Below are 22,328 nucleotides of genomic sequence, written 5' to 3' on the forward strand. Positions count from 1 at the left end.
GCCCGTCCTGTTGCCTTCCCCAGCACAGCGCCCAGGGGAGGCCCAGGGCTGCTGGCCGCGCCCCTCATCCTGGCCGCACTGTCCCCTGCGCGCCGGGCTTCCTTGTCCTTGTGCCTGGCTTCGGCAGCTCTGCCGCCGGGAGTCGCCCCTTCCCGCTTTAACTGGTGGGAGTTGCGCTGAGTTAACAGTAGCGGACGGTTCCAGGCTTAGTAGGTAGTTCACGCTCCCTAACCCTTGATAAGTAAGAGTGCGACCCTGAAATGGAGCATTTTCCGTCTATTTTATGATGAGGAAGCTGGAGCCTGTCACGTGGCCATGAAGCGGGACCGGACCTGGGGAGGGTTGCCTCCAAGCCCGACAGGCAACCCAGTGTCACTGTTGTCACCACCAGAGGCCAGTGTCCCCAAGCCTGAGGCAGCCCGAGAAATGTTCTCCAAACTGCTCCTTTCACAGGTCGGGCTGGTGCCGGTTTGGGAGCTCGGGCCAGTGACCGATGGCCGTCTCGTGGTTTTGGTGTCTGAGGGCTGGCGTGGCTGCTGCAGCAGGGCGGGAGTCATTGCTGCCAGCTTCATTAGTCTGTGCAAAGGCCCTGTGGTCCAGAGGTCCGCCACCTGCCCAGCAGCCTACCCTGGGAGAGCCCCCTTGGGCCGCACCACCTGCTCCGGGGAGTTTGCGCTTGGCTGAGTCCCGTTGATGCTGCATCTGTCCCAACCCCAGGTCCCTGCAGGTCCCTATCTCAGGGCTCAGGATGTCAGTGGTGCTGGCAGTGCGGAGCTGCTAGAGGAAACGGGATTGGCTGCCTGGCTTTGGGCGTCCTGAGTGACGGACACAGGTGGCAGATGCCTGTGAATGGTCTGGGGCACATCGGAGGCTGCCTGGGGGAGCCTCAGGTGCTGCAGGGGTCTGGGTCCCAGAAGGTGGTGGGGAGTGTACCCTGGAAATGGGGTGAACCCCCCACTGTCTGTCCTTTGAAAGTCACAACTGATCGGGGTGGGGACTTACCCAGAAATTCGTGGCTCCTCTGGGCCCCCGGGATGTCGATGCAAGGGCTCTGCCTGGGGCGGGGTGTGGCGATGAGCCTTTGTAGACGATGGGCCGGCACCCTTGGGGTCTCGTTCGGATGATTGCAAAGAGCTGGGTGCTGTAGGAAAGCTGCACCCGTGACCGGTGTGGGGCAGATGTCATTTAAAGCCATCGGCACAGGTGCGGCACGGGCGAGTAGGGGCTTGTTTCCAAGGAGCAGGTAGGGGTCGGCAGACAGAAAATCACCAAGGGGAAATGTCAGGGGTGTGGGGTCTGAGGGTCTGACCTAAGAGGCTTCTGGCTGGGGGCAGCGTACGGTGTCGGGTGTCCCCCGGGAGTGAGGGGTTGGGGAGCCCCGTCAGACGTCCCGGGGTGGGGGTTGGGCTGGACTCCTGGTTCTGCTGAGACCGGGTATGCCGAGGAACTCAGACGCCCGTGCGGCACCCGACTTGGGGGTCGCGGTCGGGGTCCGCCTGTTCTGGGGCGGTCTGTCACAGGGGGTGCCAGGCGAGGGGAGGCAGCCGAGTGGGTAACGGAGGCTCTGCCCCCAGGCGGAGGAGGAGAGGGACGACATGGAGAGGGTGAAGCTGGACAACAAGAGGATCCTCTTCAACCTCCTGCCGGCCCACGTCGCTCAGCACTTCCTCATGTCCAACCCCCGGAACATGGTGAGCAGGGCTTGGCCTCCCGCCCTGCCGGGTGGGGCTGCCTGCGGCTGGGCGCCCACGGAGGGACCCTCCCATCACGTCTCTGCGTGGAATCGCCAAGCATGGCTGCTTCTGAGCCCGAGCCGCCCCGAGGCTGAGCGGGGCCCCCTGCGTCCACCCGCCCGGGCACCAGGAGGCTCCGGGGGAGGAAGTCCCCTCTCTGGGTCCCGGGACAGAGCAGAGCACCCAGCACCCTGCATGGAGGGAGAATGGGCTTCAGGAACCCGCGTTCAGGGCAGCGGGGGTCCGAGCCTGCTGCGGAGGGAGACTGGAGGCACCCGCAGAGCAGGGCTCACACGCGCCAACTCAGATACAAAGAGGCTTGGTCAGCGTTTTTGATCCTAAAGGCACAGGGCGTGGGGCTCAGCCTGACCCGCTTTACCCCGAAGCTCCCAGGGCTCCTGGGGCGGCTCAGAGCCCACGCATCCTCACCCGCCGCCCCCTCCCCTGCCCACACCTGCCGCCCGGCGCCACGACTGACCTCACCTTTGCCCCCAGGACCTGTACTACCAGTCCTACTCGCAGGTGGGCGTCATGTTCGCCTCCATCCCCAACTTTGATGACTTCTACATCGAGCTGGATGGCAACAACATGGGTGTGGAGTGCCTGCGCCTCCTGAACGAGATCATCGCCGACTTTGACGAGGTGACCGAGCCGTGGCCCCCAGCGTGGCGCGTCCCCTGCACATGGACCTGAGAGGAGGCGCGTGTGTTCTGTCCCCTGGGGGGTCCAAACCGACCCTGACCGTGGAGGAGGGGCCTCTGCCGCCAGCAGGCTCTGAGTTCTGGGGTGGGGGACTGGCTCCTGTCCCCTAATTAGTAAAGGCTGGGCTTGGCTGGTGGCCTCACCTCCAAGATGGAGGGGAGGGGCGGGCAGGAGCCTGAGGTCTGCTCCTTGCCTTAGGGCATCTCCTCAGGGTGAGTCTCAGGCCGCTGCTGCAGGGCGGGGTGCTCTGCATGGTCCCTCCTGGGCTCCTCTTTCTCACGCCCTTGCCGGAGCCCCTCAGATGGGCCCAGACCTTGTCCAGTGCCCACAACGTAAGAGACACGCTGCGTCCCAAAACAGGCTCTCTGTCTGCCCTGGGGCTGCACCCACAGTGGCTTCTGTTGGAAGTGTTTGTAGTGTTTGACAGTTTTGTGTTTTAAACCAAGCTCATGGACAAAGACTTTTACAAGGACCTGGAGAAGATCAAGACCATCGGGAGCACCTACATGGCTGCGGTGGGGCTAGTGCCCACAACCGGATCCAAGGTGGGTGCTGGCTGGGGCTTTGCTGCTCAGGGACTGGGTCCCAGCTCGGCCCCAGACTTCTCTGGGACTCTGTGCATGTTCCCTGATCTGAGCACCAGTCTGCCCTAGCACTGGGTCAGGACAGTGGCCTGTGGGCTGTCCCTTCAGGGGCTGGCTCTCTCCAGACTGTGTCGCATGGAAAGTCAGCCCCAAGGCCAGTCTCAGGGGGCTTTGTCTGGCCCTGCCCTGCCCCACTGACCCTCCCTCACCAGCCCTGCCTCTTCCTTACTGGCCCTGCCCCCTCCCTACGAGCTGCACCCCAGCCCTTCCAATGCAGCACCATGGAGTGTCCGCGTTCCCAAAGCAGAATTGTGAATAAGGTCCTCAGGCTGCCCCTTAAAAAAAAGGCAAGAAAAGAGAGGTAGATGTAAAAAAAAAATGCAATGAATGGAAAACGGTTCTAAATATGAGAGATACTAATTCAACTCTATCAATGATCGCTTTAAATGTGAATGGAAATCTGCCAACTAAAAGAGACTGACAGAGTGGCCAAAAACACAAGACCCAACTAGGTTTGCCACAAGAAACACACTTTAAATATAAAGACACAGATACCTTAAGAATATAGGATGTAGAGGGAGGTTGCATTCTAGCACTCATAAAACAAAATTTAGGTGGCAGTCTTAAGACAAAACAAACTTCAGATCAAGGAAAATGATCAGATACAGAGGGAGACTGCCAGATGGTAAAGGAGTTGGTGCCCTAGGAGGACGTAACAGTCTTTAACATGTATGCGCCTAACAACAACGCATCAAAATACACAAGGCAAAGCACAGATGGGACCGTGAGGAGCGACAGACGGACCTGCTGTCATAGTTGCAGACGCCAGCACCCGTCCCAGTCACGGGAAGATCCAGTGGGCTGCGCACCCGCGAAGGTGGTTAAAGGGAACAGCATCACAAAGCGCCGGCATAAAATCCGCACCTACCGGCGACTCCATGCAACAACAGCAGAACACACATTCCTCCCGAACTCAGGTGGGACATTTGCCAAGACAGAGCACATCCTGGGCTGCAGGACGCACCTTAACAAGTTTAAAACCACTGAAATCCTACAAAGTGTGTTCTCAGACCAGAATGGAATTGAACTAGAAGTTGATTGGTGGGGAGATACTTGGAAAATTCCTAAATATTTGGAGGTTAAGCAACAGCTGTCCAAACGACACAAGTCAAAGAAGGAATCTCAGGAGAGGTTTAAAAATGTTTTGAACTAAATAAAAATGAAAATGCAATTTATCAAGGTCTCTGGCATGCAGCAAAAGAAGCCCTTAGAGAGACATTTATGTCACTGAAGTACTATATTAGAAGACAGGAGCAATCCAAAACCAGGCATCTGTGCTCGTGCTGTAGGAAACTACAGCAAGAACAATAGAAACCTCCGGGAAGGACGGGGAGGAAAAAAATCAGAGCACAAGTCAATGAAATTGAAAACAGGTAGGCACTAAAGAAAATCAACGATGAGGCGCCTGGGTACCTCCATCGCTGAAGCGTCCAGCTCCTGATTTTGGCTCAGGTCATGACGTCAGGGCTGTGAGGTCCAGCTCTGTGTTGGGCTCCCTGCTCAGCGTGGGGTTGTCTTGAGACTCTCTCTCTCCTGCCCCTCCCCTTGCTCGTGCTAAAAATATACAAACAAACAAATAAAATATTTTTTTAAAAAGAAAATCAATGAAACTAAAACCAGGGCTTTTGAAAAATCAATAACGTTGATAACCTCTGGCCGTGCTAGCTGAGAAAGGAAGAAAACACAGTCACTAATATCAGAAATGAAAGATAGGCCACTGGTACTGAACCGAAACATGAAGAAGTATGTTATGAACAACTCTGTGCCCACCAGTGTCATAATTTCGATCAAATGGACCAATTCCCTGAAAGCCAAAGTCTCAACGAGGGGAAATTAAAAATTCCCTGAAAGCCAAAACTCAAACAAGGGGAAATTAAAAATTTTAACAGGCCCATGTCTATTAAAGAAATTGAATCAATAATTAGTAACCTTCCAGAAGAGGAGTAGACCCGGGTGGGTTCACTGAACATTTAAGGAAGAAACTATACCAGTTCTCTAAAATCTCTTCCAGAAAGTGGAGCTTTCTAACTCATTTCTTTCTAACTCATTCTATGAGTCCAGTATCACAATAATAAGAAAATCAGATAAAGAAACTACAAGGAAGGAAAACCACAGGTCAGTATTTCTCATGAGTAGAGATGTGTGCGTCCTCAACAAACATTAGCAGGTTGAATCCAACATTGTATGAAAAGAACAATAGAGCACAAGGAAGTTGGGGTCGGATGTCATACCGAAGCTGGAGCAACGTTTCAAAGTGAGCTCATGAAATTTACTGTAGCAACCGGAGAAAGAAGAGAAATCATAGGTGACCGTGTCAGTTACTTGACAACAGTCACTTGACAACATCCAGCACCCCTTCCTGATTTTAAAAAACAACTGTGGGCAAACTCTGCGAATAGGAACCTTGTCAACTTGGCAAGGAACATCCACAAAAGCCCGGTAGTTTTCCATCACACCTGATGAGAAACAAAGCTTCCCCCTCAGATCGGGAGCATGCTGAGAATGCCCCTTGTCATCACACCTATGTGACCTTGGTATTGGAAGTCTTGGCCAGTGCAATAAGACAAGAAGAGGAAATAAATGTACGTAGACCGGGGAGGAAGAAATAAAACACTTTTCACAGATGACACGATTATGTAGAAAATGAAAAAGAATCCACAAAATGTCTGTGATAAGTAACCCTAAGGCGGTAGTAGAAAAAAAGATTCACAGATAAGTCAGTTCCCTACACCCAGCAATAAGCAGGTGGAATTTGAAATTAAAAACACATTGATCGTAGCCCCCCCCAATTAAATACTAGGTCATGTTTAACAAAGTAGCTACAACACTGTCTCCGGGAGGAAAACAACCTTTGATGCAATAAATCAAAGAAGATCTAGGTAAGTGAAGACGTACTGTTCCTCTGAGCGTTGGAAGACCCACGGTCTAGGGGTCAGTTGTGGCCGTCGATCTTACGGATTTACGCAGTCCCAGTCCAAAGTCCAAGAGGTTGTTCTGTGATGTTGACCAACTGCTCTGGAGTTTACCTGGAGGCGAAAGCCCCAGAGTAAGTTAACGCAGTACAGTAGAACAGAACGGGGTTGGAAGACTGACGCTCCTGACTTCAAGGTCAACCAGAAAGGGTGCCGTGATCAAAACAGTGTGATGCTGGGGGAGAACAAACAGCTAGATCGATGGAACAGAATAGAGCCAGACAGACCCATCAGGAGAGTCAACAGATCCCCGACGAGAGGGCAGACGGAGCAGAGGTAGCCATCAACACACAGTGCTGGGACACCGGCACATCCGTCTGTGTAGTCGGACGTTAACGCAAGATGTGCTAAATTAACTCATAATGGATCCTGGGTCTCCGTGTAAAAGGCAGACAGACGTGTTAGACCTAGAAGAGGGAGTAAGAGAAGATCTAGGTGACCTTGGGTTTGGTGATGAGTTTTTAGATACAACACCGAAAGCATGATCCACAGAAGAAAGCATCATTCTGCTGGATGTAATTAAGAATTTAAAATTCCGTGTGGGAGATACTATAATGAAAAGACAATCCACAGACTGAGGGAAAATCTTTGCAAACTACTATCTGATAAAGGACTTGGATCTAAAATATAAAAAGAACCCCTGGGGCACCTGGGTGGCTCCGTCGGTCAAGTGTCCCACTCCTGATCTCAGCTCAGGTTTTGATCTGAGGGTTGTGAGTTCAAGCCCCACTTTGGGCCCCAAAATGATACCAAGAACTCTTAAAACTCAGCAATAAGAACACGAACAAGCTGATTAAAGAGTGGGCAAAAGATCTGAACAGATCTCTCCCCGAAGGAGGTACCCGTGATAGGTAAGTGTAGGGAGATGCTTTGTGTCACGTGTCATCAAGGAAATGTAAATCAAGACAGCGAGACCCCACCACACACTGATCAGAAGGGCCAACATCCAGAACCCTGGGACGCCCAGCGCTGGGAGGACCCGGAGTGACAGGAACGCCCCCCGTGGCTGGTGGGCATGAAGAGCGGCACAGTGCGTCTAGGAGACAGTCTGGCCGATTCTTACAAAATGAAACATACTCTTAACCCTGCGATCCAGCAATCACACTCTGTGGCATTTACCCAAAGGAGCGGACAGTGTGTGGCCACACAATATGGGACCTGGGTGCTCACAGCGGCTGTACTCAGGACTGCCGAAGCTTGCAAGCCACCAGTGTCTAATGCACCGCGGTCCATCCAGACAAGGAGATGCCATTCAGCGCTGAAAAGGAACGATGCGTCACGATGGCAACACGTGGAGGAAACTTGGATGTGTTTTCCGGAGGCACGAAGCCGACCTGGAAGTGCTGATGCTACAGGATCCCAGTTATGGAACGTTCTGGAAGAGGCACAACTGTGGAGATGGTCGAAGGATCGGGAGTTGCCAGGGGGCTGGGGGAGGGGGATGAACACACAGGCATGCGGGCCGGGGTGGGGGACAATGACGCTGCTCTGTGTTATGGTACAGTTGTGGGTGCACGAAATTCTGCGTTTGTGGAAACCCACAGGATGTACACACGTACCTCCAAGCCCAGCGTGAACTGCAGTCAGTAACTGTCGTGGGTCACTGTGGGCGCTTCGGTGGTAAGGAGGGTCCTAACACAGGAGGTGACTGGGAGGGGAACCGTGTGAGGGAGGCGGCAGACAGGACTCTTACCAAAGGAAGACAATGGACCGTTGTCATTGTTTGGCAGGAGTGAGGTTGTGTAGCAGCACAAAGCAGTGGGAGCCACGGGCTCTGTGTGAGGGGAGACCGCCCTGCTTCCCCACGCACCTCGGGCCGTGGCGCCCCTTGCCCCTGCCTGCAGGGGGGTCCAGCCCGTCGAGGGGCTGACCCCAAGCCGGCACCCAGCCTGCAGGCGGTGGGCGCAGTTGTGCCTGCGGGGTCCGGTCCCTGATCCCCCCGTGGGGATGGCCGGGCACCTCCCAAGCATCCCCGGCTGTCAGCCTTGCCCTCACACCCCCAAACGTGGTAACCCCCGTCTGCTCACACACAGGCAAAGAAGTGCATCTCCTCGCACCTCAGCACCCTGGCCGACTTCGCCATCGAGATGTTTGACGTCCTGGACGAAATCAACTACCAGTCTTACAACGACTTTGTGCTCCGCGTCGGTACGTGGCTGTGGGCGGCCGTCACTTGGGCCAGCACGCTGCGTCCACCCCACCCGGGGCTGGGGGCCCGCCCGCCCTCCACCTACGCCAGGGCCCCAGGAGAGAGGGGATGGCCTCCCAGGGGCGGGCCTGGGGACACAGGGACCCTGCCTCTGAGCGCCGGCACCCCAAGGGGCACCGTCCAGCTCTCGAAACACCTCTGCGTCCACATGTGGCTGGAGGAAAATGCCCCCAGAGGTGGTCCTAGAATTCAGACGTCTAGGGTCCGGAGAAATAACTGAGAGCCGGGATGGCGTGAGGGCGGCAGCGCGGCCGCCAGAGCTGGAGGCGTTCGGAGGCTCCGAGCACAGCTCTGTCTGAGGCCTGGTGCCCGCTCTGGTGCCCGCCCGGCCTGTGAGCCGCGTTCTGGCTTTGTCCTCGGGCGGGGGCTCCACCATCCATGCAGCGGTGCGCCGGGAACAGACGCTTCCTGCCCCCGGGGACCAGGTGGGGTGCGAGCCCAGGCCCTTCCGTCCAGCAGGCGCGCTCTGTCTGGCCCACAGCCACGGGGTGGGGGGGTGGTGCGGGGGGAGCAGCCGCTCTGGCCCCTGTCGGGTCCCCAGCTCAGCCCCAGGGCCATCCCGCGGCCGGTCCTGAGGCACGGATGAGGCCAGTGGCCCCCGACGTCTTTAGCACCCGTGCCTCACCGGGAGAAGTCTGTGCGGGGGAGCAGATCAAGGGGACACGTGACGTGGCGTCAGCAGAGCCAAGAAGCCCCGTTGTGGGACGGCTGCAGGGGTGACTGGCACCCTTCCGGCAAGTCGGGGGCCTCTGCTCCCTACTTCAGGGATCCCGGAAGCCCGAACAGCCGTGGGCCCCACACCCTGAACGCCCTGCAGGGTGGCAGCCCGGGAAACCGTCAGGAGCGACTGTGCCTCCTGCAAGGGGCCTGTGGGGGACACAACTGCCGTTCCGCAGTGTGAAAGGCTTCCTGGCAGCGGGGTTGCTGGTCCAGGAAACGGGACGCTCTCTGCTCCCGGGGGCTCACGTGCAAGCAGACGCTGGGACTGGGGGCCACCTCTTCCCAATGAGGTGGGTCCCTACTTCGGGAAGGGGCCCTGGGCTAGGTGACCGCAGGAATCCACGGCCCTGAGGGGGGCAGCTCCTTCCCCCGGAAGCCTTGCCGGTGCTGACGGTGCTCCGCGGCTGTCTTCCAGGCATCAACGTTGGCCCCGTGGTGGCCGGGGTGATCGGGGCTCGAAGGCCACAGTATGACATTTGGGGAAACACGGTCAACGTGGCCAGCCGGATGGACAGCACCGGTGTCCAGGGCAGAATCCAGGTCAGTCCGCTAGAGTTGCCCGAGGCGTGGGTGCCATCCTGCAGGTGTGAGGCAGGTGCAAGAGGCCGGGGGAGGGAGGCGGGGTGGCGGGGAGCAGCTCAGTGTCCCTCCCCCATCTGCCTCTTCCGGGCAGGGACACAAAGCCGAAGCCGCCCAGCGCAGTGTGTCTGTGCCCTGCAGGGCAGGACCCGAGGCCTGGGGTGGCCTTGGCTTGGTTTGCCCTGTGGCCTTGGGGGCCGGCTCCCTCGTGGCCACATGCCGAGTCAGGGGTACGGTGAGTGCTGGCGTCCCAGCGAGCCCGTGCAGCACCCAGGACTCTGCCCACCTGCCCAGCTGCCTTACACGGAGGAGCTTCCTTGGGTTTTGAGGGCGGGTGCTGTGGGGCTGCCTGGCTGGGAGGCTGTGGGCAGCTCTGACACTCTGCAGCAGCCCCCCCCCACCGAAAGGTTCTGGGGCGGTGCCTGCCCTTCCCAGGCACGCACAGGTATGAGTGGCTCTCGGGACCCCCCTCTTCCAACCGTGCAAACCCACGTCTGCGGGGGCCCGCACTGCAACCCCTGGGACACTCGGGGGAGGAGGAGCCTGTCCCCTAGTGTGGCAGCGGCTGGCCTCTGGGCTCCCATTGGGCACTCTGAGCGACACTGGGTCCAGCGCTGGCCTCTCTCTCTGGCCTGATCCCTGACGAGGTCCTCCGAGACCTGCGTGTACCCCGGCGCCCGCCCGCTCTCCAAGGGCCGCGTGTTCAGTCCCCCGCCTGGTCACTGGAGGGCGCTGCCTCCCTGTCGGGTGCCTGGTGGGCCCTTGGGGTTTCGGTTAAGGTTTAACCGTCAGGAGGCTCTGCTCACAGTGGGCCCAGCTGTAGTTCTTCCTTCGAATTTCTTGTATTATTTTGAAACAGACACGATGTTTTTACCAAATTCACCATGCGTGAGCACGCCGCTTGGAGGTGCTAAGTCACGCCGCCATCCCACAGCCCGTCCCGGGACACTGGGCCTCCCCGGGGCCAAGTCACCCCCGGGGGGGACTTGGCAAAGCCCCATCCACTCTCCAGCCACTCACGTGCAAGTTCGCAGTTTCCACGATCACATTGTGGCGAGCCCCTCCCCTGCTCAGCACCAGGCCTGTCCCTTGTGGCCCCCCAGGGTCATTCTCCATGACGTGGCGGGCTGCCGGCAATGTGCCTCTCCAGTCTGTGTCCCCCGACTGTATGCAGGGCGCCCCCTTCCACGGCCCTGCCCCTGCCTGTTCGCGGGTCCCCGTGTGGATTAAGAGCAAGGGCAGATCCACGGGGGTACCTTGGATGACCACAGCCCCATGGGGTCCCGGGGTCCGACAAGTCCTGTGACCCCCAGATGGCCACTCTGCGTGCTGGGGTGGTCTTCCCACGCCCCCCACTGCTGCCTCCCTGCGTGTCTGTGTCTGGACTCCCCGAGGCACAGAGCACTCAGCTGCCCCATTAACGCCCCGTGTCCCAGAGGCCCTGTGATAGGGGAGCTCTGTGCAGACGGGGCCCCTCCCCTCCATCAGGCCCGGTGTTAGTGTCCGGGGTGCGTGCGCCAGGGGGGGACCGTTGTCAGCGTGGGGAAGAGGCGGTCTGTCCGTTGGGGCCGCCGGTGCTGCCTACAGCCTCTCTGCCCAAGGCACCGCTCCCGCCAGTGGCCCCGTACACATGCCTCCTCCTGTGTTGACAAGGAGCACGCCCGCACCCCGTTGCTCCTTTGAGGCGTCCTTCCTCTGTGTCTGGTCCTTTCCTTGAAGTGCGTGCGGGACGCCGGTGTTAGCCATCCAGCTTTGCTTATCCCGCTCCTCCGTGTCCGGGCCGCTGGTGTGTGCCGGGGGTGCCCTGGGCCTTGCACCCCGAACAGGTGCTGCGTCTCTGTGTCCTGTCCAGCCTGCCACGTGCCCTGGGCCCTCCCCACTCAGGGAGCGCTGCTTTCCAGAGCCTGCCCAGGGCTAGTGGGCGGCTGGGCCCCTCGCGTCCCCTGGTGCTTTCTGATGTTGGGGACAGGTCACAGGGGTGGAGGAGGGAGCATTCTGGTGGCCCTGCCCCCGGGATCCCCCCCTGCTGACCCCGGGGACGCTCACCTGTTTTCCTCCGCTGCAGGTGACCGAGGAGGTTCACCGGCTGCTGCGAAAGGGCACCTACCGCTTCGTGTGCCGTGGGAAGGTCAGCGTCAAGGGCAAGGGTGAGATGCTAACGTACTTTCTGGAGGGCCGGACCGATAGAAACGGCTCCCAGGCCAGGTCCCTGAACGCAGAGCGGAAAATGTGCGCTTACGGGCGAGCTGGCCTCCAGACCAGACTGGGCACAGGCCCGCCCCCAATGGCCCCCATGGCCGGCCCCCCAGTCAGAGCCGGGCTGGGGGCTCTGCAGGGCTCGGGGCTCCCGCCGGGCCCTCACGGCCAACACCCGCCCCCCGGAGCGGCCGGGAAGGAGGCTTAGTGGAGCCCACGCTGGCTGCTGGGGGCTCCAGCAGGGACCAGCCCGGCACACAGAGCAGGGCCTGCAGCTGGAGGTTGGGCTGCAGAAGGGGTACCATCCAGGTGTGACCCGAAGCAGCTGGGCAGTGACGGGCCGGGCGAGCCCTGCCCACCTGGATGCTGAGGCTTTAGGGGAACAGCCCCCTCGGTCCTCTCCTCGGTGGCCGAGGAGCAGCTGCCTGGGGTTGGCCAGCTCAGCGTCCAGCGTCGGGACCTTGCGAACATCCGCCACGGCCCCGGGCTTCGGTTCAGCGGGAGCCGTGGAGCTGTGGCCGGCGGAGCGGGAGCACGCCCTGAGGAGGCCTGCAGCAGCCCGGGCTCGGAGCCAGGCCTCGCGCGTGTCAGGGCCAGAAAGCCCGGCCCCCGGGCCCAGATGGGCCGGGCCCGCAGCACGCGGTTTGGGGAGAAGCCCCGCGGCATGGAGGCGGGCTGCTGGCTTCCTTTGGGAGCCCTTTCTCGAGGGCCAGAGGCGGGTCTTCTGGAAGTCTTGGGGCCCCGAGCCACGTCTCTGTGTCGCGACCAGCATCATCCCTGCTCTGCCTGCCAGTCCTGAGATGTCCCTCAGCCCCCGGATGGCCTCGGCCCTACAAACCCTGGCCTCACTCGTCGGGGAAGGAGCTGAGATCGGGGCTGCTGGGCCCTTGCTGCCCCCGTGTCTGGGGCTCCCGCTCTCCTCACAACAGCACAAACCTGCATGGATTTTGAAACAAGCGAACCATTGAGAGAAAGCTCCCCGCAGAGGAGGCTGCACCCTGGATGTGGGATTTCGGAGTGAGTTTGGGGGACACCTGCAGGGAGAGGGCTGCAGGGGACTCTGGGGAGGCCTGGGGGTCTCCCACGCGCACAGGTGCAGACCAAGGACGCGTGGGATGTGTTACTAGGGGCGCTGGGTGGCAGCTCCGACCGCAGCTTGGCACCCAGGGGCTGGGCTTACTCCGGCTGAGGCCGTGTGCATGTCCCCGGGGCTGTTCTTGTGGTGGGCCCGTGAGGCATGATGTCCTCCGTGAGGCCTCAGCCCTGCCCAGCCGTGGGGCAGCCTGGTCGGCTGCCGGGCCGTGTGTGGATAGGCCAGCGATGCGGCACTCAGGACGGAGACGGGTGGGTGGACGGCCTCCCTCCTGAGAACCAGCTCTGCGCGGGGCCACCGAAGGCCATTGCTACCATCGCTACCGAGAAGGACTGTGTGGCCCAGCCGTCCCCACTCAGCCTTTAGAGAGACGTGGCATGATTCCTTCAGGGGAAACCGAGTCATCTCGGGAGTCCCGTGAGCACGTGGCCCGTGTGGTGTGCCCGTCTGTGCCAGGCTGCGAGACTGAGGACCCGGCCAGGGTCCTGGAGTCCGCCTGCTGGTGGCCGCCAGGCTTCCACCAGGGCAGTCCGGGGCGCAGGGACCACACTGAGGTTCTGACCCCGTGCTCTATTGTGTGGCAAAGGGACTTCACAGACAGAACTGAAGGTTGGGCCTTAGGCCAGGGGCAGGATCTTGAGCTCTCTGGGTGGGCCGCCTGCCTCCTCGAAGTGGATGGAGAGGCAGGGCAGTCAGGATGGCCCAAGGATGAGGCTGCTGTTTAAAGATGCGGGGACCCAACCATCAGCCATCGGGGAGAGGAGCTGGCTGCCCCTGCAGAGACACGCCGCGGACTCCTTGTCCACCCAAGTGACCCGGGGGCAGGTGGACGCCGGCGAGAGTCTCCGTGGCCCCCAGCCCTGCCGGTCCCGGACCGGGGGTCCACAGGACCAGGAGCTCTGCAGCCCTGCCTTGTGCGTGGCCGCAGCGGGAGGCTGTGGCACCACCCACGGCGCTGAGGCCCAGCTCCCAGGAGCACGCGACACGTCGGTCATCAGCAGTCCAGACCCTACCGCTCCCGAGGGCGCGGGAGCCACCGCAGCGTCCCTCGGAGGCGGGTGCACGATGTCTTCCTCTTTATTTGTGATGAGACTGTATGATCTTGCCTTATTTATTTTTAATCTCGTACAGTATTCACGGGCAAACGTTAGCCTTTTGAGTAGGGTTCTCTCTAAATTATTTAAGACGCTCTGTAAATAGTGCACTGTTTCAGGGGACACCTGTTCACTCCCACCAAAAATGAGAACAGACCCCCCCACTCCCGTGCGCATGGCACTCTTTATCCAGATGTGTGACGTCCCTAAGGCACCACGCCCCTGCTGGGGGGAGCCTCAGCACTATAGGGGGACCCGCGCGTCCCTCGTGCACCACTTATGCCCCACCTCCGTAGTGCAGAAGGCAGCACCAAACTTCCAGGCGCTTCCACGGACCGCCGAGCCTGGGGGGTCCGCTGCACGGTGTGTGTGAGCTACAGCGCGGAGCCCCCCCCACCACCACACCAGGCCCTCCCAGGCTGCACATTAGTCAGACCCCAGAGCCACAGCGCTTGCAGACACTTCCTGTCTCCAGAGGCAATAACTAACCTGCGGAGACAAGGCCAGTCCAAAGCCAACGGTGATTCCAGCATAAGCCATGCCCGCGAGTTTGCCCACGTTCAACCACACCAAGGGGCGGGGGGGGGGGCGACACCCCTGTGGCCGCCCAGCCCCTCCTGCAGACCTAGCTCCGGCCCCGAGTTCTGTGGGGTTTGCCGTCGGTGTCCCAGGCACAGGGAGTGGAGGGCCAGCCTCAGCCCTGTCAGTGAAGTCACCCTGGGGGCGAGAGCAGGTCTGTGCACACCTGCGACCCTCCTAACCTGTCTCAGCGCACGCACGGGGTGCAGTGAGCCTCTGGGCCAGGACACCCATTCTGCCTGGTGAGCCTGCTCTGTGTGTTGGGTCTGGGCCCCGACGGGATCCAGATGATACGAATGCCTGCTCTCGTCCCATCAGCACCCAGAAGTAGTGTGAACCCCCTCCTTTGTCCTGCTTCTGAAGAAGGAAGGGTCCTGTGGGCCTCACGCTTGTGTGTCCTGGACAAGTGGACCTGGCTTCATTCCAGCATGTGTTCCTGGGATTCCCCAAGTCTGGGGTCCTGCGGGCCCCTCCCTGTGTGGCAGGCTCCGCCCATGACACGCATGCGCAGCTCACGAGGCAGGGGCTCCCTAAGTGTGCACCTGCCGCTGCGTGGGACCCGGGCGTGGGGGATGGGGAGCGCCCAGCCATGTGGGAGCCGGGTCTCTGAGATGGTGGGCGCCCTGCAACGTGGGAGTCGGTTCTCGGGGATTGGGGGGCGCCCTGCTGCGCACCAAGCAGCTCTCTGACTCAGCGGGTCACAGAGCACTGCCAACACTTGTAATTCTGAAGCATGCGGGCCTGTCGGGTCCATAGAAAGTCACCCCTGGAAACCGACTTGACCTGATTTTGTAGCAGCTTCAGTTTTAAAAACAACAAAACTTAAAAAGCAACAAATCGACCTCCTTAGAGGAAGTTGGTTTCAAAATGTTTGGTTTGGGGAATGACTAAGGGGCAGGGAGTGGCTGGCTGGAAGCCGGAGGGCACAGCCGAACCCCGGCACCGGCGTCATGTCCCCCGCCCCGGCTGCAGGGTGCTTTGAAAGCCGGGTGGGGAGTTGGAGCCCCAGCACTCTCGGAGGGGATGTGGAGACCACGTGGGGATGCGACCTCTTCTCACAGTATCTGGGTTTGCATTTCCGTCCGTGAGTCTTAGACTGGGCTGGGTTGAAGTTCAGGGATTGGGTTGCTAGGGGTGGCCTGAGGACCCCCCTCCTGGAGGGCGGGGTGGGGATGAGGTAGACGGCCAGGAAGGCTGTTTGGCTCAGCCTGAGGAATAAACTCCAGCTGTGAATTTTGCCAAGATGGACTTGGGAGGTGGGGGGTTGGCGCTGACAGGCAGGCCCCGGGGACGTGAGACGGAGTCCCTGATTCTGGGTGGTGGGTGGCGAGGAGCCAAAGGCAGTCCCTGTGCTCGGAGACGGTGTGGGCCCCACAGCTGTGAATGTAGGGGTGCAGGGGTGGGTGTGCAGGGGCGCCAGAGTGGGAGGGACGGCCTGCTGTGGCCAGGTGCACGAGGCAGGGCCCCTTAGCTCCTCCCTGTGCCCAGGGCCAGACTCCACACCCTCAGGGTGCTCCCGGGGACACCCCAGCTCCGGACGCCAGCTCCTGTGGGCGCACGCTGGAAGCTGGTCCTAGGATGCTGGGGCACGTGGGTCACCTCCATGTCCAGTTCAGCGAAGTAAGCCTGATTTCAGAGGCCACGTTTCGGGACTAGACCTCCCTAAACAACCTCATGGTAATGACTCATACATTTGCATTTCTTAAATTTCCCTGAAAATTGTCATCTATCTACTCCCCGTCAGATCTGCTCGTGGAGAGAAACAGTAACTCTTCCGCCGGAGCCGTGCTGCAGTCACATCTGTGTGCGTGTGTGCACACGTGTGTACATGTGCACGCGTGTTTGTGAGCGTGATTGTACACGCGCATGTGTGTGCGCATGCAGTGTGTGCACGCATGCACGCGTGAGTGTGATTGTACAGTGCGTGTGTGTGCACACGTGTGTACGTGTGCACGCGTGTTTGTGAGCGTGATTGTACACGCGCATGTGTGTGCACATGCAGTGTGTGCACGCATGCACGCGTGAGTGTGATTGTACAGTGCGTGTGTGTGCACACGTGTGTACGTGTGCACGCATGTTTGTGAGCGTGATTGTACACGCGCATGTGTGTGCGCATGCAGTATGTGCACGCATGCACGCGAAAGTGTGATTGTACAGTGCGTGTGTGTGCACACGTGTGTATGTGTGCACGCATGTTTGTGAGCGTGATTGTACACGTGCATGTGTGTGCGCATGCAGTGTGTGCACGCATGCACATGTGTGATTGTACAGTGCGTGTGTGTGTGCTCACATGTGTATGTGTGCACGCGTTTGCGAACATGTGATTGTACAGTGCGTGTAGGTGTGTATGTGTGCACACGTGTGTGCACGTGTGCATGGTTGTGTTGTGTGTGTGCACATGTAGGTGTGTGCATGCGTGAGTGATGCCACACCTGGCAGGGGAGGGTGTTCTAGACACAACCCTTTCTCTCTTTATGAAATCCGTGCATTCCTTCCTACACCAGATTGTGTAGGTTCCGTGCTAAAGCCGCGGGAGAGGCCAGTAGTCATTGGCGCATGTAGTGAAAATCTCTCTCTTCTGGAATTCTCCACGTGGCCACAAACTAAGGGAACCACCACGACCAAGACCCACATCTACTTGGCAGCCCCAGAGCACCTTCTCCATCTGTCACCTGTTGGTCACTTACGGCCCCCATGGTGTCGTGAGCAACCTGGGGCTCAGAGAGGTTATTGACTTGAGCAAAGTCACACAGCATGAGTGGCAGGACCGAGACTCATGCCAGCCTGTCCCAAGTCCTTGGTTTTCCGTCCTACTCAGTGGCTCTTTGCTGACACTGTACTGGGTTTGATGGAATCCCCTGGCTGGTCTGCACCGAAGTGCCCACTGTGCTGGGGACCCTGGCAGGCTGGTTTGGAGTGTTGGCCCCACTGCCTGTCCCCGGGTGCGCCCTGGGAGCTCAGAACGCTGTCCTCAGCAGTGGCCCCCCCAGGGACACTCAGAGCTAGCCTGAGAAGTCCCACCTTGTGTCGCTTTCTATCCTAAATCCTAAATCTGTGTCATGCCCACAGCCTATCCTGTCTGAGAACACGCAGACCCTCCTTCAGCAGGAGGGATGGTTGCCCATGTCTTTCCGCACGGCCTCTCTGGCATCAAGCAGGGGAAGGGGGCCCCAGAAGCTCCCAAACCACACATGCCTCCCCACGTGCATGAAGCCAGGGGGCCCCCAAGTGCTGGTCCCAAAGCACGTGAGCCCTAGCAGGCCGTGGGTGGAGCTGGCCATCTCTGCTCCGTCTCCCCTGGTGGCCGAGCTATCCAGCGCCTCACGCCACAGGCACGAGGTGGGTGGTCAGCGCCCCTTCCTGCAGGTCTGATGGCCACGGGCAGGTTTCCCGGAGAATGTGTGGAAGGCGAGACGGGGGTCGCGCAGGCTGGTAGGAAACGGGGCTCCCCGGCCCCGACTGCTTCGACTCTGGGCAGCTCAGACTCCGTTCAGAAGCTCGGTTCGCAAACAGCTCGCATCACGCCCTGAGAGCTGATGTTTAAACAGAGAGGTTGTCCTAGACTAACGCGCGAGAGAGCTGGGCGACTCCGGGGCTCCCTGACGTGTGTGGGGGTGTGGGGGGGTGTGTGGGGGTGTGTGCAGGAACAACCACGCAGAGCGCCATGTCTGTGGGCTCGCGCTCCCCATGGCGCGGGCTACGGGCCCACCAGCAGCCAGTACTGTTTCTTGCCTCCCACCAGCAGCACCCCCAACCCCCTGGGCCCAGAAGCACACGTCTCAGGGGACTGGCCCCCAGTGGGAATCCCGAGGAAGCCCGCCACCACCTCTTGCACATGGGGGCGCCCGCACTCCCAAGTGCCCGTCCCAGAGGGGCGTGCAGGCTTGCCTTCCCCCTGTACAAACTGGGCTTGCACGCATGTGCACCCCAAATTGCATGCCCTGAGATCCCCACGTGTGTGAGACCCACTTTGAACTCGGAAACACGCAGCATGCGCGGAGGGACAGGCCCGCCTCGGGCCATCTGCCGGCTGGCCGCAGAGCATCCCCGGGACCCGAAGCAGCCTGGGGCCCCAACCTGTGTGGCCGGTGCCTGCACTGGCCACGCAGCGTCTTCCAGCCTGGAGCCCCCCGTCCCCGCCCCCCTGGCCGCACGATTGCATACCACCTTGCACAAGGAAGGTGACGTATCGATCACAAACACCTTAAAGTAGCTTGATTCTCACCGAAGGTCAACCACAGCCCACCCCGATTTTCTTGCCTCGCCAAGAAAGGCCATATTCGCCCCTGCACCCTTCCTGTCCAGCTGGGGGGTGGCCGTGCCGCTCGGTGGAATGCAGGGGTGGGGGGCTGGGCGGGGGGACACGCTCGTCACCCGCGGAGCTCGCTCGAGAACGGTTGTGCAGACCCAGAACCCTGGGACGGGGTCAGAACGACGGCAGCTCGTGGTCACCAGGTAGCTTCTGTCGATAGATTTGTATAATCAATACGGGTCTATTTTTACGCCAGCCCACACTGTACCTTCCAGTCTTTTCCAAGATTGTTGGACCGAGACAAGTCACTGAATAATGGGTCCTATTTTTATTAACAAACCAGTGAATGGACTGAAATGTTAACGTGAATGTACATTTCTTAATTGCGACTTTTCTACTGAGTGTTTGCACTATACTTTCTGGAACCTTATTTAACAGAAATAAAGGAAAAAAATTGCTTGACTAAACCCTGTGGCCGTTTTACTTGCAAACCACAGGGTCGTGTGGCCTGTGTGAAGACGTGCCTTTCTCAGGGGAGACTGTGATGTCCTCCAGAGTCGGCGCTGGCCTCTGGGCCGGGCTCTGCTCTTCCTGTGACCGTGGGTGGGGGGCCTGGGGGCTCGGCTTCTGCTCCCAACCGGAGACTCCGTGGAATGATTGGTACTCCTTGGGGTTCTCAGACTGGTCTCCGACTAACCGGTCAGGGACTGTTGTTGAAGGCAGACCAAGGGTGGATAGCAGGGGTGGGGGCGGGCCATCAGGAGGGTGAGCCAGGACTGTTCCTAAAACCGGGCTCCACAGGCCAAGGTCAGGTGAAGGTCGGGGTCTGGCAGAGAAGCGGCCACGAGGCGCCAGACCAGAATGTCGGGGAGGGTTTGCCACGGGCCAGCCTCCACCAGGACGCACCTAATGCCACCATCCAGAGAAGCCCCCTCCTACCCCCAGGAGGGGGCAAGAGAAGCAGGTTTGGTGCAGGGATCACAGGGACCCGTAGCTGTTGGGGAGCGGAGGGACTGGGCCAGACTCTGGGGAACGTGATAACGTGCCCCAGGCTCAGCACATCCGGTAGAGCCCAAGACCCCGTCAGCAGGGGAGGGATGGCGGGGAGCCGGGTGGAGGGGCTGCCGGGCTCTGCCTCCTCGGAGGACACCCTGAGCCCCAGGGCGAATTTCCAGCCCCTACTCACTGGGCATCTTCCCTTAGAGGTCCGGCAGATGCATCACAGGGAATGCACCGCCCTGAGGGGTGTGTGCCTGAGAGAGACCAACCATAATTTCCAGGAACGGCTCCCCCAGTCACGGGGCTGCCAAGTCCAGTCTGCAGGGTGGGCGGCAGCTGGAGACACCGGGAGGAGCCGATGGTGCATCCCAAGTCTGACGGCCGCCTGGAGGAAGAATCCCCTCGTCCCCTGGGAGGACCTCAGGCATTTGCTCTTAAGGCCTTCAACTGATTAGACGAGGCCCACCCACATTGCCACCCACTTTTAATCAAAGTCCACTGCTGGAGGTGTTGATTTCATCTAAACCGTACCTTCACCCTGACAGCCAGACCGGTGTTTGACCAAACTGGGCACAGCAGCCCAGCCAAGCTGACACATAAAATGAATCATCACAAACCTGTATCTTTAGATTCAAATAAAAGAAATCCAGAGTAAAGGAACTAAAAAAACCCTTATGAAAAAAAAGCATAACATTGCCAGAGAAACCGGGTGTGCATGGACTCCTCCGAGAAAGGGCTACCAGGAAACAGGTGGACGCTTGTCCAACAGAACCATCCGTGAGACAAATGCACGGTGAGAACACGAGGAGCCGCGTCACCTTCCCAGTTGGTACGTGTTTCATTTATTTTTTATGATTTGGTACATGTTGGTGCTGTGCAGTTCCCCAGCAAGGGGCGGAGGCCCGTGACCGCCCCTTGCTGGGGAACTGCACAGCACCAACACCCCTGAACCCACAAAATGACTTGTAGGAGACTAACAAAATCGGTAGACGTTTGTACAAAGCGCTCTGTGCTGAGCGGGCTCTCGTGCGGACTTGCACAAGCGGATCCCAAGATCCCACACCGCCATCCCCAACCCTGTGAGGGGGTTGCGGCATAGCCCTGCTTGTAAACTCGGCGAGGTGACTGGGCGTGCGGGGGCCCAGCCAGCCCTCGAGCAGAGGCACGGACAGACTGGGTCCCACCGAGGCAGCCACGCACACACGGGTGGGCCGAGGGCCCTCGTGCAGCCCGGCAGCGGCCGGCAAAGGAACGGGGCCCCGGGTCCTGCACCCCCTCATGGAGCCTGGTTCCCTCTTTCTTGCCCAGATGCACAGGGTGAACATCTGCTTGGTGTCTGCTCAGAGAGCCCAGGCGGAGGTGAGCATAGGTTATTTTCAGCCTTTGTTTTGCAGCAGAAAATTAAAACACCAGGTGCTAAGACTCGAGTGAAAAACATTGCACAAACCAGATGTCCGCAGCGAGGCCACCTGAGCCCCGGACGCCGGCAGCCCCTCAAACCAGATTTCTGACACGGTGACAAGGGCCATGAACATCAAATATAGACACCCTGGATAAAAATAGCTTATTTTAGGAAGAAAATGTATCATTTAGATAAAGATTAGATTAGAAGGGGATCCCTTCTCATTTCAGGTTAAACAGAAACTGCACAAGGAGAAGCATCTTACGGGGTCGCTGGCTGCGGTGCGGGCGCGGTCCCGAAGATGACCTCTGCTCAGAGACCCCGTGGGGTCCCCGTCTGTGCAGCCCGAGCCGGCAGTGCCCACGTCCTGAGTGCTGGTCTGAGGCTGCCCTCCTGCCCGTGCACAGCCTGGGTCCCAGGGACACGGAGGTCACGGAGGCGGCCAGCGCGGACAGGACGCCCTCCCCATGCACCACGTCTGGCTTCGGTTGGTGGACTCGCTCCTTCCTTGGGCTGCTCCCCCACCACATCTTCGCGTGGCCAGAACAAGTGCACGGTCCACGCCGTTTTACTTGTGAAACGCCCTGCAGGATTGCATTTCAAACACCAGCTAGAGAGCCTATGCCCCCTGCTTGCACATGTTCCTTTGCACAAATATAAGAATCCGTTCTGCTTTCACGCAACATGAACATCTAGGAAAGTATCTTACCAACAAACCCCCTCCTTCTGAGCCCCTGTAATTCCCGAGCTTTCAAGGACAACCTCCCTGAAGTCCCTTCATCACGCCTTCCTCCTCCCTGGCCTCATTCTGCATCCAAATTCCTCAAGGGCTGTCAGCGAGACAGAGACGCCGCGTGATGACACGTCTGAGTCCCTTTGCATCAGACACAGATGGTCAGGAGAACAGTGAACCTGCTTTCAGTACTACAGGTGCAAAGGGTTTGCACTGATGTATCCCCCAGCGTGCAACTCCAGGCACACTTTCTGCTTTGTTGTATTTGAAAAACTAGTAAACTTATCATTTCCATAATCTGATAATAAATGTTATAATGAAGGAAGAGCCGCTTCAGGACACTTAGGACCGTGCAAGCCCACCGGCCAGTAAACCCGCTCTTCCCACACGTCCGCAACAGTGGCACGTGGCGTTTGAAGTG

At 59.2% G+C, this 22,328-nt stretch overlaps 1 protein-coding gene and 1 long non-coding RNA gene across 2 annotated transcripts in view; one reads left to right on the forward strand and one right to left on the reverse strand.

The window, feature by feature from the left end:
* ADCY1 (adenylate cyclase 1) overlaps positions 1-11,963 on the forward strand; it is a gene marked incomplete at both ends in the record, with an annotated part of 85,847 nt that extends 73,884 nt beyond the window's left edge. Inside the window, 6 exons of the mRNA XM_080819098.1 lie at positions 1,575-1,691; positions 2,229-2,375; positions 2,882-2,980; positions 8,085-8,199; positions 9,396-9,520; positions 11,625-11,963. Of these exons, the coding sequence (XP_080675224.1) occupies positions 1,575-1,691; positions 2,229-2,375; positions 2,882-2,980; positions 8,085-8,199; positions 9,396-9,520; positions 11,625-11,963 (942 nt within the window). The remainder of the gene's footprint in view (positions 1-1,574; positions 1,692-2,228; positions 2,376-2,881; positions 2,981-8,084; positions 8,200-9,395; positions 9,521-11,624) is intronic.
* A 9,169-nt stretch (positions 11,964-21,132) lies between these two features.
* Positions 21,133-22,194, reverse strand: LOC308352073. The gene is made up of 2 exons (XR_013967628.1): positions 21,440-22,194; positions 21,133-21,321 (listed from the first exon to the last, which is right to left on the reverse strand). It is a non-coding gene; the product is annotated as an uncharacterized lncRNA (long non-coding RNA).
* Positions 22,195-22,328: the final 134 nt, after the last annotated feature.

This window comes from Martes martes, assembly GCF_963455335.1.
Source record: "Martes martes genome assembly, chromosome: 11".
Lineage (NCBI taxonomy): Eukaryota > Metazoa > Chordata > Mammalia > Carnivora > Mustelidae > Martes > Martes martes.